We start from the raw sequence: 13,900 nt of genomic DNA, 5'->3' as shown, positions 1-13,900 counted from the left end.
CTTAGAATCCCATGTAAACAAACAGAAATCAGCAATGCTTTACATTTCAGTTGCATGGGCAGAAGAACCAAACATACATAAGCTAGTTCCCTTTCAGTGACCAAACTCAGCAAAACTATATAATTGGGGCTGAATGAACAAATTGCTTACCTTTGGTAACACCCTATCAGGTAGAGACATATTCTAGTTGCATAATCCCTACCTTAGAAGTTCCCCTAGGTGTCAGTTTTGATCCAGAGAACTTTGGGTCTGTGTGGTACGGGCAGTCCAATCCAGAATGGTCTGGATTTTGACGTACAGTGGTTGAATTTGGCCTCCACCTACTAGGTGGCAAAGATAGACCACTGTTCTCTGTCCTATCTGGCACTTTGAGGCCTTGATAGTGAGGCCTCCTCTCTGCAGACCCTCCAATACATCCCTAAAATGGACCGGGTGGACCTCCCAGATGGAGCTAAAGGCGGCTAGATCATCTAGATAACCTGCACTGAAGCTTTTCCAGACCTCGGATAACTTATTCACCAGCCTTTGGAATGTGGTAGGTGCATTCTTTAGTCCAAAGGGCATCACTGTAAAGTGATAGCGCCCACTAGGAGTGGAGAATTCAGTTTTTGTTTCGGCATCTTCTGACATATGGGGCCCAGTGAAAATGAGGGACAAGCCTGTCCCAAGTGTTGCTTTGGCCCAAGTGGCCTGCAAGGGAAGTATCATGTGTTAAAGTTAACAGGCACTCCCTAAACGTCAGAGGGATAACCAGTCTCCTGGCGGCACCAGGTTTAGGGCCCCTTGCTTCTTAGCACAGGAGGCTGTTACCCAGTACACCTTATGGGTGCCACTGATATCCCATGCCTCTTGTGCTGCAGCTTGCTGCCTTAGGCCCTCCAGTGTGGGACAGGTTTTCTATTCCATACTGAGTTCCTCCCTGGTAGGCCCCCCTGTACCCTAGAGCTAAGCTGTGTCATCTCTGAGCTCCTCTGGTGTAGGTTTCACCCAAGGAGTAGATTCTTCTCCCTCAGGAGTTGAATCCTTACTGGAGGCTGAAGCTGAAGTCTCAAAGTAATTACCTAGCAGACATTCTATAGGTAGATTAGAGGACACTACAATCTTTTTAGAGCCAGTACCACCTCCCCCAACTAAAATCAACTGCCAAAGGGTAGCACTAACTGTTATTATGAGCATCAGTCACTTGGTACGTGTGATCAAGTAGGTGTTCCTCAGGAGGCACCAGTTTTCCAGTCACCATAGTGAGACTGGCACCTGTGTCCTTGTAGGCCTCAGTCTCAGCACCACTGATTAAGAGATGCTGCACTTACTCATATTAAGGGGACAAGCAGCTAGGGTGGGAAAGCCAATGTCCCCAGCAGAGACCAACATGCCCTCAGTGGTCTCTCTGACTAGCCCAGAGCCCACTACAGACCCCAAGGTGAGCCCAGCTACACTTGTTGATTGATTACTACTAGTGTTATTACCACCACTACTGCTATTACTAGGGACACTAGGGGTTGAAGTGGCATTAGTAGTGGTGGGGAGATTGGTGCCTTTCTTAGGACAGGAGCTGTGGCCTTTGTTTTTACAAATGTGGCACCAAAGCTTGTTAAAAATTGAGAATGTGGATTTATTCCCACCTCCATAGGAGTTCTGTGGGCCTCATGAAGACTCCTTTGTTTTATCCTTGTTCCCACCCTTATTGTGATGCTTACCTGCTTCCTTTTTGTGATCACGCCCTGTGCACCCTGGTGCAGACCCATTTGTCTACCTTCTTTCCCAATTCTTGGGGTGAGGTCATATCAGAGTCCACCAGGTACTGATGCAGCTGATCAGATGGAAAATGTCACTTACCCAGCGTACATCTGTTCGTGGCATTAGTCGCTGCAGATTCACATGTTGTGCATAGTCTGCCGTCTGGTGTTGGGTCAGAGTGTTACAAGTTGTTTTTGTTCGAAGAAGTCTTTTCGAGTCCCGAGACCGAGGGACTCCTCCTCCTTTGTTCCATTGCGCATGGGCGTCGACTCCATGTTAGATTGTTTTCCCCGCAGAGGGTGAGGTAGGAGTTGTGTATGTTAGTAATAGTGCCCATGCAATGGAATGAATAAGTATGTACCAACTAAGGTTTAAGTAATATATTTACAAATGTACAAATGTTGAAGATAACTTCCAAACGGCTACAGGCTCCCGGGGAGGCGGGTGGGCACATGTGAATCTGCAGCGACTAATGCCACGAACAGATGTACACTGGGTAAGTGACATTTTCCGTTCGGTGGCATGTGTAGCTGCAGATACACATGTTGTGCATAGACTAGTAAGCAGTTATCTCCCCAAAAGCGGTGGCTCAGCCTGTAGGAGTGGAAGTAGTCTGAAATAAAGTTCTTAGTACGGCTTGACCTACTGTGGCTTGTTGTGCGGATAGCACGTCTACACAGTAGTGCTTAGTAAATGTGTGAGGCATAGACCATGTGGCTGCCTTACATATCTCGTTCATTGGAATGTTTCCTAGGAAGGCCATGGTAGCGCCTTTCTTTCTGGTTGAAAGTGCCCTTGGTGTAATGGGCAGTTCTCTCTTTGCTTTAAGGTAGCAGGTTTGGATGCACTTAACTATCCATCTGGCTATACCCTGTTTTGATATTGGGTTTCCTGTATGAGGTTTTTGAAATGCAATAAACAGTTGTTTTGTTTTCCTAATTTCTTTTGTTCTTTCAATGTAGTACATTAGTGCTCTTCTGATGTCTAATGTATGTAGTGCCCTTTCAGCTACTGAGTCTGGCTGTGGGAAGAACACTGGTAGTTCTACCGTTTGATTTAAGTGGAACGGTGAAATAACTTTTGGTAAAAATTTTGGATTGGTTCTTAGGACCACCTTATTTTTGTGTATTTGAATAAAAGGTTCTTGTATAGTAAACGCCTGAATTTCACTTACTCTTCTTAGAGATGTGATGGCAATGAGAAATGCAACCTTCCACGTTAAGAATTGCATTTCGCAAGAGTGCATGGGTTCAAAAGGTGGGCCCATGAGTCTTGTTAAGACGATGTGGAGGTTCCATGAAGGAACAGGTGGTGTTCATGGTGGTATAATTCTTTTCAGGCCTTCCATAAACGCTTTAATGACAGGTATCCTAAATAGTGAAGTTGAATGGGTAATTTGCAGGTATGCAGATATTGCTGCGAGGTGTATCTTTATGGAAGAGAAGGCTAGATTTGATTTTTGTAAATGTAGCAAGTATCCCACTATATCCTTTGGAGATGCATGTAATGGTTTAACTTGATTATTATGGCAGTAGCAAACAAATCTTTTCCATTTGCTTGCATAGCAGTGTCTAGTGGATGGTCTTCTAGCTTGTTTTATGACTTCCATACATTCTTGGGTGAGGTTTAGATGTCCGAATTCTAGGATCTCAGGAGCCAGATTGCTAGATTCAGCGATGCTGGGTTTGGATGCCTGATCTGTTGTTTGTGTTGTGTTAACAGATCTGGTCTGTTGGGCAACCTGACATGGGGTACTACTGACAGGTCTAGTAGTGTTGTGTACCAAGGTTGTCTTGCCCATGTTGGTGCTATTAGTATGAGTTTGAGTTTGTTTTGACTCAATTTGTTTACTAGATATGGAAGGAGAGGGGGAAAAGCGTACGCAAATATCCCTGACCAGTTCATCCATAGAGCATTGCCTTGACTGCCTGTGTGGGTACCTGGATGCAAAGTTTTGGCATTTTGCGTTCTCCTTTGTTGCAAATAGGTCTATTTGAGGTGTCCCCCAAATCTTGAAGTAAGTGTTTAGAATTTGGGGGTGAATCTCCCATTCGTGGACCTGTTGGTGATCTCGAGAGAGATTGTCTGCTAGTTGATTTTGGATCCCTGGAATAAATTGTGCTATTAGGCGAATGTGGTTGTGAATTGCCCATTGCCATATCTTTTGTGCCAGGAGGCACAGCTGTGTCGAGTGTGTTCCCCCCTGTTTGTTTAGATAATACATTGTTGTCATGTTGTCTGTTTTGACAAGAATGTATTTGTGGGTTATGATGGGTTGAAATGCTTTCAACGCTAGGAATACTGCTAACAATTCGAGGTGATTTATATGCAGCTTTGTTTGATGTACGTCCCATTGTCCTTGGATGCTGTGTTGATTGAGGTGTGCTCCCCACCCTGTCATGGAAGCATCTGTTGTTATCATGCATTGTGGCACTGGGTCTTGGAAAGGCCGCCCCTTGTTTAAATTTATACTGTTCCACCATAGAAGCGAGATGTATGTTTGGCGGTCTATCAACACAAGATCTAGAAGGTGACCCTGTGCATGTGACCATTGTGATGCTAGGCACTGTTGTAAGGGCCTCATGTGCAGTCTTGCGTTTGGGACAATGGCTATGCATGAGGACATCATGCCTAGGAGTTTTAATACCATCTTTGCCTGTATTTTTTGTGTTGGATACATGGCTTGTATAACCTTGTGAAAATTTTGAACCCTTTGTGGACTTGGAGTGGCTATTCCCTTTGTTGTGTTGATTGTTGCTCCTAAGTATTGCTGTGTTTTGCACGGCAGAATGTGAGATTTTGTATAGTTGATGGAGAAACCGAGTTTGTAGAGGATTTGTATGACATAATCCGTGTGGTGTGAACACTTTGTTAGGGAGTTGGTCTTGATTAGCCAATCGTCTAGGTACGGGAATACGTGTATTTGCTGCCTTCTGATGTGTGCAGCTACTACTGCCAGGCATTTTGTAAATACTCTTGGTGCGGTTGTTATACCGAACGGCAACACTTTGAATTGGTAATATATTCCTTTGAATACGAACCTTAGGTATTTCCTGTGCGAGGGATGTATCGGTATGTGGAAATACGCATCCTTTAGATCTAAGGTTGTCATGTAGTCTTGTTGCTTTAGCAGTGGTAACACGTCTTGTAGCGTGACCATGTGAAAGTGTTCTGATTTGATGTAGGTGTTTAGTGTTCTGAGATCTAAGATTGGTCTCAGTGTTTTGTCCTTTTTTGGTATTAGAAAGTACAGTGAGTAAACTCCCGTGTTTTTTTGTGTACATGGTACCAATTCTATTGCGTCCTTTTGTAGTAATGCTTGAACTTCTAGTTCTAGAAGGTCTAGATGTTGTTTTGACATATTCTGTGTTTTTGGTGAGACATTTGGAGGGAGTTGGAGAAATTCTATGCAATAACCATGTCGGATAATTGCTAAGACCCAAGTGTCTGTTGTTATCTCCTCCCAAGATTTGTAAAACTGACTTAGTCTTCCCCCCACTGGTGTTGTGTGAAGGGGTTGAGTGACTTGTGAGTCACTGTTTGGTTGAAGGGGTTTTTGGACTTTGAAATTTTCCCCGGTTTCTAGGGAATTGTCCTCCTCTATACTGGCCCCGAAAGCCTCCCCTTTGGTACTGTCCCTGGTAGGTAGACGGTGTAGATTGTGAGGTGCTGGCTTGTGTGGCTTGACCCCGAAATCCCCCTCTGAAGGTTGTTTTGCGGAAGGTGTCGAAAGTGCCTCTGCCCTGCGGGGAATAGAGTGCGCACATGGCCTTGGCTGTGTCCGTGTCCTTTTTCAATTTCTCAATTGCCGTGTCCACTTCGGGTACAAACAATTGTTGTTCATTGAACGGCATATTGAGCACCGCTTGCTGTATTTCCGGTTTAAAGCCAGATGTGCGCAACCATGCGTGCCTTCTTATGGTTACTGCGGTATTTATTGTTCTTGCCGCTGTCCATAGAGGAGCGTATTTGGTTATTGGAGATGTTTTGTCCCTCCTCAACCACTTGTTTTGCCCGTTTTTGAAATTCTTTGGGTAGATGCTCGATGAGATGCTGCATCTCGTCCCAATGGGCTCTATCATATCGCGCTAGGAGCGCCTGAGAGTTCGCGATGCGCCACTGGTTTGCAGCTTGTACTGCGACCCTTTTCCCAGCTGCGTCGAACTTGCGGCTCTTTTTATCTGGAGGTGGTGCATCGCCTGATGTGTGCGAGTTGGCTCTCTTGCGAGCTGCCCCTACCACGACTGAATCTGGTGGCAGTTGTGAGGTGATAAAAGCAGGGTCCGTGGGCGGTGCTTTATATTTTTTCTCCACCCTTGGAGTAATCGCTCTACTTTTGACAGGTTCTTTGAAGATCTGCTTTGCGTGCCTTAGCATTCCTGGAAGCATAGGTAGGCTTTGGTAGGAGCTATGGGTGGAGGAGAGGGTGTTGAAAAGGAAGTCATCCTCGACAGGTTCTGCGTGTAACGACACGTTATGGAATTCTGCTGCCCTAGCTACCACCTGTGCATACGCTGTGCTGTCCTCCGGTGGGGAGGGCTTGGTAGGGTACGACTCAGGACTATTGTCTGATACTGGGGCGTCATATAGGTCCCAAGCGTCCTGGTCGTCTTGGCTCATGGTGGTATGAGGCGGTGAATGTGACTGAGTTTGTGCCGGTGATGTGTGAGTTACAAGTGGAGGAGAGGGTGGCGGAGTTACCTTCTTCACCATTTTTTGTGGGGTTTGTTCTTGTGTTTGGAACTTGAGTCTCCTTTTTCTCCTGATTGGGGGAAGAGTGCTGATCTTCCCTGTCCCACTTTGTATGAAGATCCGCTTTTGTGAGTGGTCTACATCAGTGGTCTGTAACTCTTCTTCAAATCTGTGTCTGCGCATTTGAGAGGACAGTGATTGTTCCTCTGTATATGAGCTGGCAGTTGGTTCGGTTGCTGGTCGTTTTGGCACCAAAACTGTGTCTCTGCTTGTTTTCGGCTCCGAGGAGATTTTTTTCTTTTTCGGCGTCGAGCTTTCTCGGCGTCGATCTTCCTCGGTGCCGCTGTCTCTGCGTCGAGCAGCTTCGGTTCCGCTGTCTCGGCGTCGATCTTTTTCGGCAGCACTTTCTCGGTCCCGAGATTGCTGCGTGCCTGTGTCTCGACCCGAGTCGGACGATCTCAGCACCAGTTCGGCCTTTTTCGGTGCCGATGGACGGTCACCTACTTTATGGGTTGAGCCATGGCCTGTTGGCAGTGGCGTCCCCTGGGCCTTGTCTGTTTTATTGTGTGGTGCTTGCTTCGACGTCTTACTCACGGTTTCTTCGACGTCGAATTCCTCCGAGTCCGATTCATGGATGGAGAAGGCTTCCTCTTCTTCTCCTTGTCCCTCGAACTCTCGGTGTCCTGTCGGCGTGGATACCATCTGCAATCTTCTGGCTCGCCGGTCACGGAGCTTTTTTCGGGACCGAAACGCACGACAGGCCTCACACGTTTCTTCCTTGTGCTCGGGCGACAGGCACAAGTTACAGACCAAATGTTGGTCTGTATATGGATATTTATTGTGGCATTTAGGACAGAATCGGAACGGGATCCGTTCCATCAGTGTCGATGTTACACGCGGTTGGGCCGACCAGGCCCCGACGGGGGGATCGAAATTACCCCGAAGGGCTACCGGAGCTCTTCACGATTCGGTGTCGATTCTATTCTTACCCGATACCGAGCGAAACAATACCGACGTAGTTTTCCGAAGTTAAGACTATCTTTCCGTCCCGAAACCCGGAGCGAAAAGGAACACGTCCGAACCCGATGGCGGGAAAAAAAACAATCTAACATGGAGTCGACGCCCATGAGCAATGGAACAAAGGAGGAGGAGTCCCTCGGTCTCGGGACTCGAAAAGACTTCTTCGAACAAAAACAACTTGTAACACTCCGACCCAACACCAGACGGCGGACTATGCACAACATGTGTATCTGCAGCTACACATGCCACCGAACATATAGTTATTCAAAATGTGCTCTGTCAGAATCAAACTGTATAAGCCCTGGTAGCCACAAACTTTGCTCCCATGCAACCAGCCTTCCAGAGCTTTCACAGAACAGTTCACAAAATCTACCCAATCTTGGGAGGACTCCTTTTTGGTGTACCTGAACTTGAGCCTGTATTGTTCAGAGGTCAAACCAAAACCATCTAACAGTGCACTTTTTAGAGCTGTACAATTGTCTGTATCTCCCACTCTGACAGTGAGGAGGTTCTGTCTGCCTTTGTCAGAGGAGGAGAGCCACAAGAGTGCCGCCCACTTCCTTTGGGGGGCCTTCTGGAATTGACAGGCCCTCTCCTAAGCAGTAAACCATTTGTAAATGTCACCTCCCACCTTGTAAGGTGGGACAATCTTGCTCAGGTTCCTGGAATGATAAGAGTCCTCCATGGGTCTTGTGTCCCTAAAGCGAAGATTGCTGCCACCATGGGGTGCTAGCCCACAAATCCAGTCTTTCCTTCTCCACTGTCAAGGCCTCCCTATCTAGGGCCAGCTGTTGCTGCTGCACAGCCTCAGCTTGGCCTCCTCCAACCTCAGTTTCCTAAGCTCCCTGTCTAAGGGTCCCCTCAGATATTGAGGAGGCATGGGTATGGACAGAGGAGGACCTAACCCTCCTCGTGGGGGCTCTTTGGACCAACCCTCTAGGAGTAAAGGTGGGCCTACTGTCATGCCCGTCGCCCTCCACCCCCCACCCCATCTACAGTGCTCCTAACAGGGCTGTGGTGTTCCCCAGGTTCATCTTGACCCTCCCCAGTGTAGATTAAGTCTACACTGTCTTGAACTGGAGGGTCAGTTTCTACTCCTTCTTCCTCCTGGCTGCCTGCACTGTCCTGGTCAACCTGTAGGAGTAACCCTACTAGCATGACTCTTATTGGAATGTCTCCCTTTCTTCAGTTTTCTAGAGGCACGCATCTCTCTCAGCTCTTGGGAAGTAAAACCCTCATAGTGAGAGTCTGGGGCCTGAGAGTTGTGCTCAACTGAAGACCTTCTTGCTAGAGTGGGGTAGATGTACCTAACTACTCCAACAACTGGGCTCCCAAGGAAAGTTTGGAGCAAGGGCTATGCTAGACCCTAGCCTACTCAAAATTAGGAGACTAGACATCCTGACAACTAGGTGCAATTTTAGTAACAGTTAGTACTAATCTTTCATGTGTAAAGTGACTAGTGACAAAGTAGTAAGGCAACTGCAAAAGTCTTATCCCACCACTGCCACCAATGTAGGAAAGCTGGCCTCGTGTGTGGCGAGCACTTAGTGTTATCACCTTATACCAGGTCCAGGTATCCCCTATTAGTGAAGTCTAGGCAGTGTCTAGGAAGAATGAATGAACCACACAGTGTAAAAAAAAAAAACACAAACACTAACATACTGTATAGGCAATACCACAACTGGAGGTAAGTAAACACACTATTATATACACATTAGCAGTCAGGAAATAGCATAGAAAGCAATGGGCATTGGCAACAGTAAACAGTGAAGGCCCTAGGTGAGGGCCAAACATATGGTAAAAAAGTGGAGTGTTAACGGCAGACCCCCAACCAAAGAAGTGGAATCAGTAGAGGAGAGCTGGAGGAACTAGGAACCCCAAGAGTGGGTACCAGAATGCCCCCCAGCGACACGGAGATGAGAAGTAATTACCTGGTTTTCCCACACACCAACAGGACGACTTTGGAAAATGACTGAGAAAGACCCAGACAAGACTGGAAGAAACCAAAGATGGTCCTTTTTCTTTGCAGATCCTCTTCTGTCAGGATCCAAGTCCAGTTGGAGTTGGAGTTGGAGTTTCCAGCTGTAGCAGGAGCGCCTATCGACCCTCCTGTCGATGCAGGGCCAGGTCGACAGTGGACGAAGAAAGGCAGCAGTGCAGCACAGGAGCAGAAGAGGAGTTTCAGAATTAATGCAAGTGATGTCCCATGTAGGTGGTCGTGATGCAGTCGGTCAGTGGTGCTGGAAAACCACCAACAAGCCTTGGCAAATGCAAGAGTCTGAGAAAAAGGTTTTGCAAGGCTGAAGTGGACCAGCAAGGCCCAGGGGACTCGACCCTCATCAGCTGGGAGAGTCACAAGATGAGGAGGCAGCGCCCACAGGCAACAGGCACAGGAGTCGCAGAGACCCCCACTCAGCACACCGGAAGAGGAATCCCGTGTCGCAGGAGCAGCAAGCAGGAGACTGTGTGTTGCAGGAAGGAGTGCTGGGGGCCGGGGATACACGAAGCCCAAAGATCCCTTGGAGGAGGAACAAACAAGCCTTGGTAGTTGCAAGAGTTGCAGTGCAGTTGCAAGAGTTGCAGTGCATAGGGTCACTGTCCTAGAAGGAGAGACAAGTGCTTACCGCCTCTCAAGATGGACAGTTGGTAGAGATGACCAAGAGGACCACTCCAGACCACCACTTGTGATGCAGGATCCACGCAGTTCCAGAGGAGAGAGAATCCACACAGCTGGGAGATTACTTCTTACTTCCTGTGCAGGCTGAAGACTGGTCACCCTCAGAAGATGCACAGCCAGGGAAATGTTGCAGCTGCTGGAAGGAGCCGGCGAAACAATGTTGCAGAGTGAAGTCGTCACTGGAGCTGCAGACTGTCGGTTCCTGGAGGGTCCAGTTGCAGTCCCAGTGGCCGGAAGATGGAGTAAACGATGCTGAGGAGTCCTGCTGAAATCTTGCACATCTAATCTAAGGACCCACCCAAGAAGAAGACCCTAAATAGCCCAGGAAGCTAAATAGCCTAAGCAAGGTAACCACCTATCAAGAGAAAGCCTTGACGTCACCTTCCTAACCTGGCCACTCAGATACTCCTATGGGCCTCTGATCAACTTGGGTACAAGATGGCAGAATCAAGTAGCCACCTGGAGGAACTCTGGGCACCACCCCTCGGGTGGTGATGGACAGAGAAGTGGTCACCCCCCTTTCCATTGTCCAGTTTTGCACCAGAGCAGGGACCTGTGGTCCCTGAACTGGTGCAAACTGGTTTATACAAGGAGGGCACCAAATGCGCCTTCAAAGCAAGCCAACGGCATGAGGAGGCTACCCCCCCCTCCAGCCTTTAACACCGATTTCCAAGAGAGAAGAGGTTGCACCCTTCTCCCACAGGAAATCCTTTGTTCTGCCCTCCCCTGCTTGAGCTGGCCAAGCAGCAGAAGGGCAGAATCCTGACTGAGGGGCTGCTGCAGTGTGAGCTGCTCACATACACTGGAATACTGGTACTAGCAATACTGGGGGAATTCTCTAAGGAGCCTCTAGAGTGCAGGGAATCATGCCACCTATAATCGCATCAGTATTGGGGTATGCTTCTGACATGCTGATACCAAACCTACATAGTTTCGGAGTTACCATTATGTAGCTGGACCATAGGGAGTGACCTATGGCCAGTACATAGCTAAAATGGCATGCCTGCACTTAGGAAGTCCAGGGAATTGAACTGGAGTTTGAAGGCCCACCTATGCTCTTGCAGGGGTGCCCACACACACAGGGACATGCACCCTGCCCTTAGGGCTGGAAGGGCCTACCACAGGGGTGACTTACGGTGGCCTGGTATAGTGACCAGCAGTGAAATGGTGCATATCCCTTTTCATGCAGGCTGCAAATGGCAGGCCTGCAGACACATTTTGCTTGGGCTCCCATGGGTGGCACAATACATCCTGCAGCCTAAGGGAGACCCTTTGTGTACCAATGCCCTGGGTACCTAAGTACCATGTACTAGGGACTTACAGGGGTATACCAGTATGCCAATTGTGGGGTGTAAGGGGTACAAAGGTAACCAAATTTAGAGGAGGGAGCACAATCACTGGGGTCCTGGTTAGCAGAATCCTAGTGAAAACAGTCTAAGCACACTGACAACAGGCAAAAAGTGGGGGTAAAAATGGCAAAAAGAGGGACTTTCCTACACACACATTCATTCATGCACACACACACACACACACACACACACACACCTACAGAAGATCCCATAAACACTGCCCTATTATATTCTTTAATGTGTAAACAAATAGAGAATGTTGGCTCCAAGTAGATCTTATTCATTGACTGTTCGAGACTTTTTTTTTTAACATTGAAAGTACTTCCAGAATCCCACACATGGAGATATTCTACACTTATTTATTGTTAATGAAGCTAGCCACGACTGAGTAACAGATTATCACCAGAAAAATACAAAAACACATCTACAGCTAGAGATTTTGAAACAAGAAAAACTCAAGAGCATTTGCTGCAGATGGAAAACAGACAGCATCATGAAAATAATGGATAAGATTAACAATACAGCAAAGGATGCAGGGGGCAGCAGCCAGAGTGATATGAAAATAATTGTTGACTAATAGCTTTCCCAACATAGAATTGTAATAATAATAATGAACAGTAATTGGTGCCTACCTGTTTAGCCTGGAACAGAACATTCAAGAAATTCTTATCTTTGCTACAATTGCTAAATTTATATGAATAACAAGTTATTTTTAACATATAAAAGAACACTATTACCTCTTACTTTCAAACAACAGGATCAAGCTTTCATTGCCAGCTATCACATTACATTCCCAATATTGATGTTGTCAGGAGTTTGAGTCTCAGCATGGTTTGGTACTCTGCCGATGGATCACTCAAAATCTTCATCATCCAACATTTTAAGACAACCACTAATTGAGCCCAGTTCCTATATATGTTTCATCACAGCAGGTCAAGTAGACTGCCCACCTCTACTTACTTGCACGGTACACTCTCCATACAACAGTAATAAACCTTGCACATCACAAACACTTTCATACCGATAAACAGCAATCGGAATAAAAGATTAATATATTAGTTAAGGGATTCAAATATTATACCTTTTTATGGAGACATCCAGATCTTTCAGGCAGTCCACGATGGTACTACGATGCCTCTGGACTGCATTGTGGTCTGTCTGCACAGTCTTAAGTAAAGAAGTTAAAGCCACATACCTAAGAGGAAACAACACATTTTAAATTCAAGGTTGGGTTTGCAGAATTCAATCTCTGAAAACAGAAGACTGAAGAACACAAGGAAATACTGGCAAGAAAATCTCAGTGACTCCATGTAACAAACAGTCTACAGTCCAATTCAATGGTCACAGTGGCAAGAAAATAAACAATTGCAAATATTAAAAGTCATACTCCTGACAATTAGCCATTTTTCAAGGGTTGTCTTCAAGTGTCTCAAAACAGCCTCAAATTCTTTATTTTTATTTTTATTTTTTACAAATTATACTTAATGAAAACAAACCTAGTTTCCAGCAAGGGTGGGCTTCCTACTGGCCCTTGTGCAACCTTTTGTGTCTCTAACTTTCCTTACATCAGACTCTGCTGACCTCAAGCTCTTTCTGAGGCCCAGACTCCTATACACTATTCACTCTAGCATGTTACCCTTGTGCTTTCCCAGTTGCTTGCACAGAGTTTCGTAGAACAAGGACCACCTCAACACTTACTCTACTTCTTTAATGGTCAGGAACAATTGGATCAAGAAACCTTTAGAAGTTAGCAACTAATAAGATGCTCTCAAAATGGCATTTTCATCCTTGAAGTGCTCTACTCTTACAGACTGAAGGGGGCACCCCGATTGGGTGGAGGCCCTATCGATGTGTGGGAATATTCAATAAAATGGTGTGAAAACAATGGATAGCCCAACAAGTCTGATGCGATCCATTCAGAGGAGACCTCCCATTTTTCAGTCCTCAGCCCTCTTTAAAAGAAAAAACAGATGTATCTTCTAGGGAGACTTATAAATCTCACAGCTTGCCCTTTGGAACATCGAGTCATACAGCCAAGGCCCAGACAGTAGAGTGGCGGCACCTGTTGTAGCAGAAAACATTCACAGTCTAGCTGCTGCCACACAGAGAAAAAGTGTTCCATCATATAATGTCTCAGCAATTTTCCGATGACCACAGTTTTATCCAATCAGTAAGATTCCAGTTGCCCAATGCAGATGGAAGAGCCATTTAAACTGGTGGATAGCTTTAAAGGAATAATGGGCTGAAGGGGAAAAGCTTCATGCCTGTATGACCCCTGAATGGCACCCATCTTCTCCCCGACTGGTATGTGAGGGAAATATTACTTGTCTTTCTCAGTTACTTTGCTTCTTGTGGTGCTGTTGGTTCACATGGAGTGCATTCTACCACATTATTTTAAAGTCTTTCTTTTAGTTCTGAGCATGTG

The 13,900-nt window shown here is 46.5% G+C and overlaps 1 protein-coding gene and 1 non-coding gene across 2 annotated transcripts in view; both read right to left on the bottom strand.

Annotated features, from left to right (window-relative positions):
• AP1G1 (adaptor related protein complex 1 subunit gamma 1) overlaps positions 1 to 13,900 on the bottom strand; it is a 707,422-nt gene that overhangs the window by 315,549 nt on the left and 377,973 nt on the right. Inside the window, exon 11 of the mRNA XM_069217071.1 lies at positions 12,557 to 12,670. Coding sequence (XP_069073172.1) covers positions 12,557 to 12,670 — 114 coding nt within the window. The remainder of the gene's footprint in view (positions 1 to 12,556; positions 12,671 to 13,900) is intronic.
• On the bottom strand, positions 12,275 to 12,357 carry LOC138268912 (small nucleolar RNA SNORD71). The gene has a single exon (XR_011200200.1). It is a non-coding gene; the product is annotated as a small nucleolar RNA SNORD71 (small nucleolar RNA).

The sequence above is a fragment of the Pleurodeles waltl genome, chromosome 12 (genome assembly GCF_031143425.1).
Source record: "Pleurodeles waltl isolate 20211129_DDA chromosome 12, aPleWal1.hap1.20221129, whole genome shotgun sequence".
In the NCBI taxonomy this organism is placed as follows: Eukaryota; Metazoa; Chordata; class Amphibia; order Caudata; family Salamandridae; genus Pleurodeles; species Pleurodeles waltl.
This window is presented reverse-complemented; position numbering and strand designations above follow the sequence as displayed.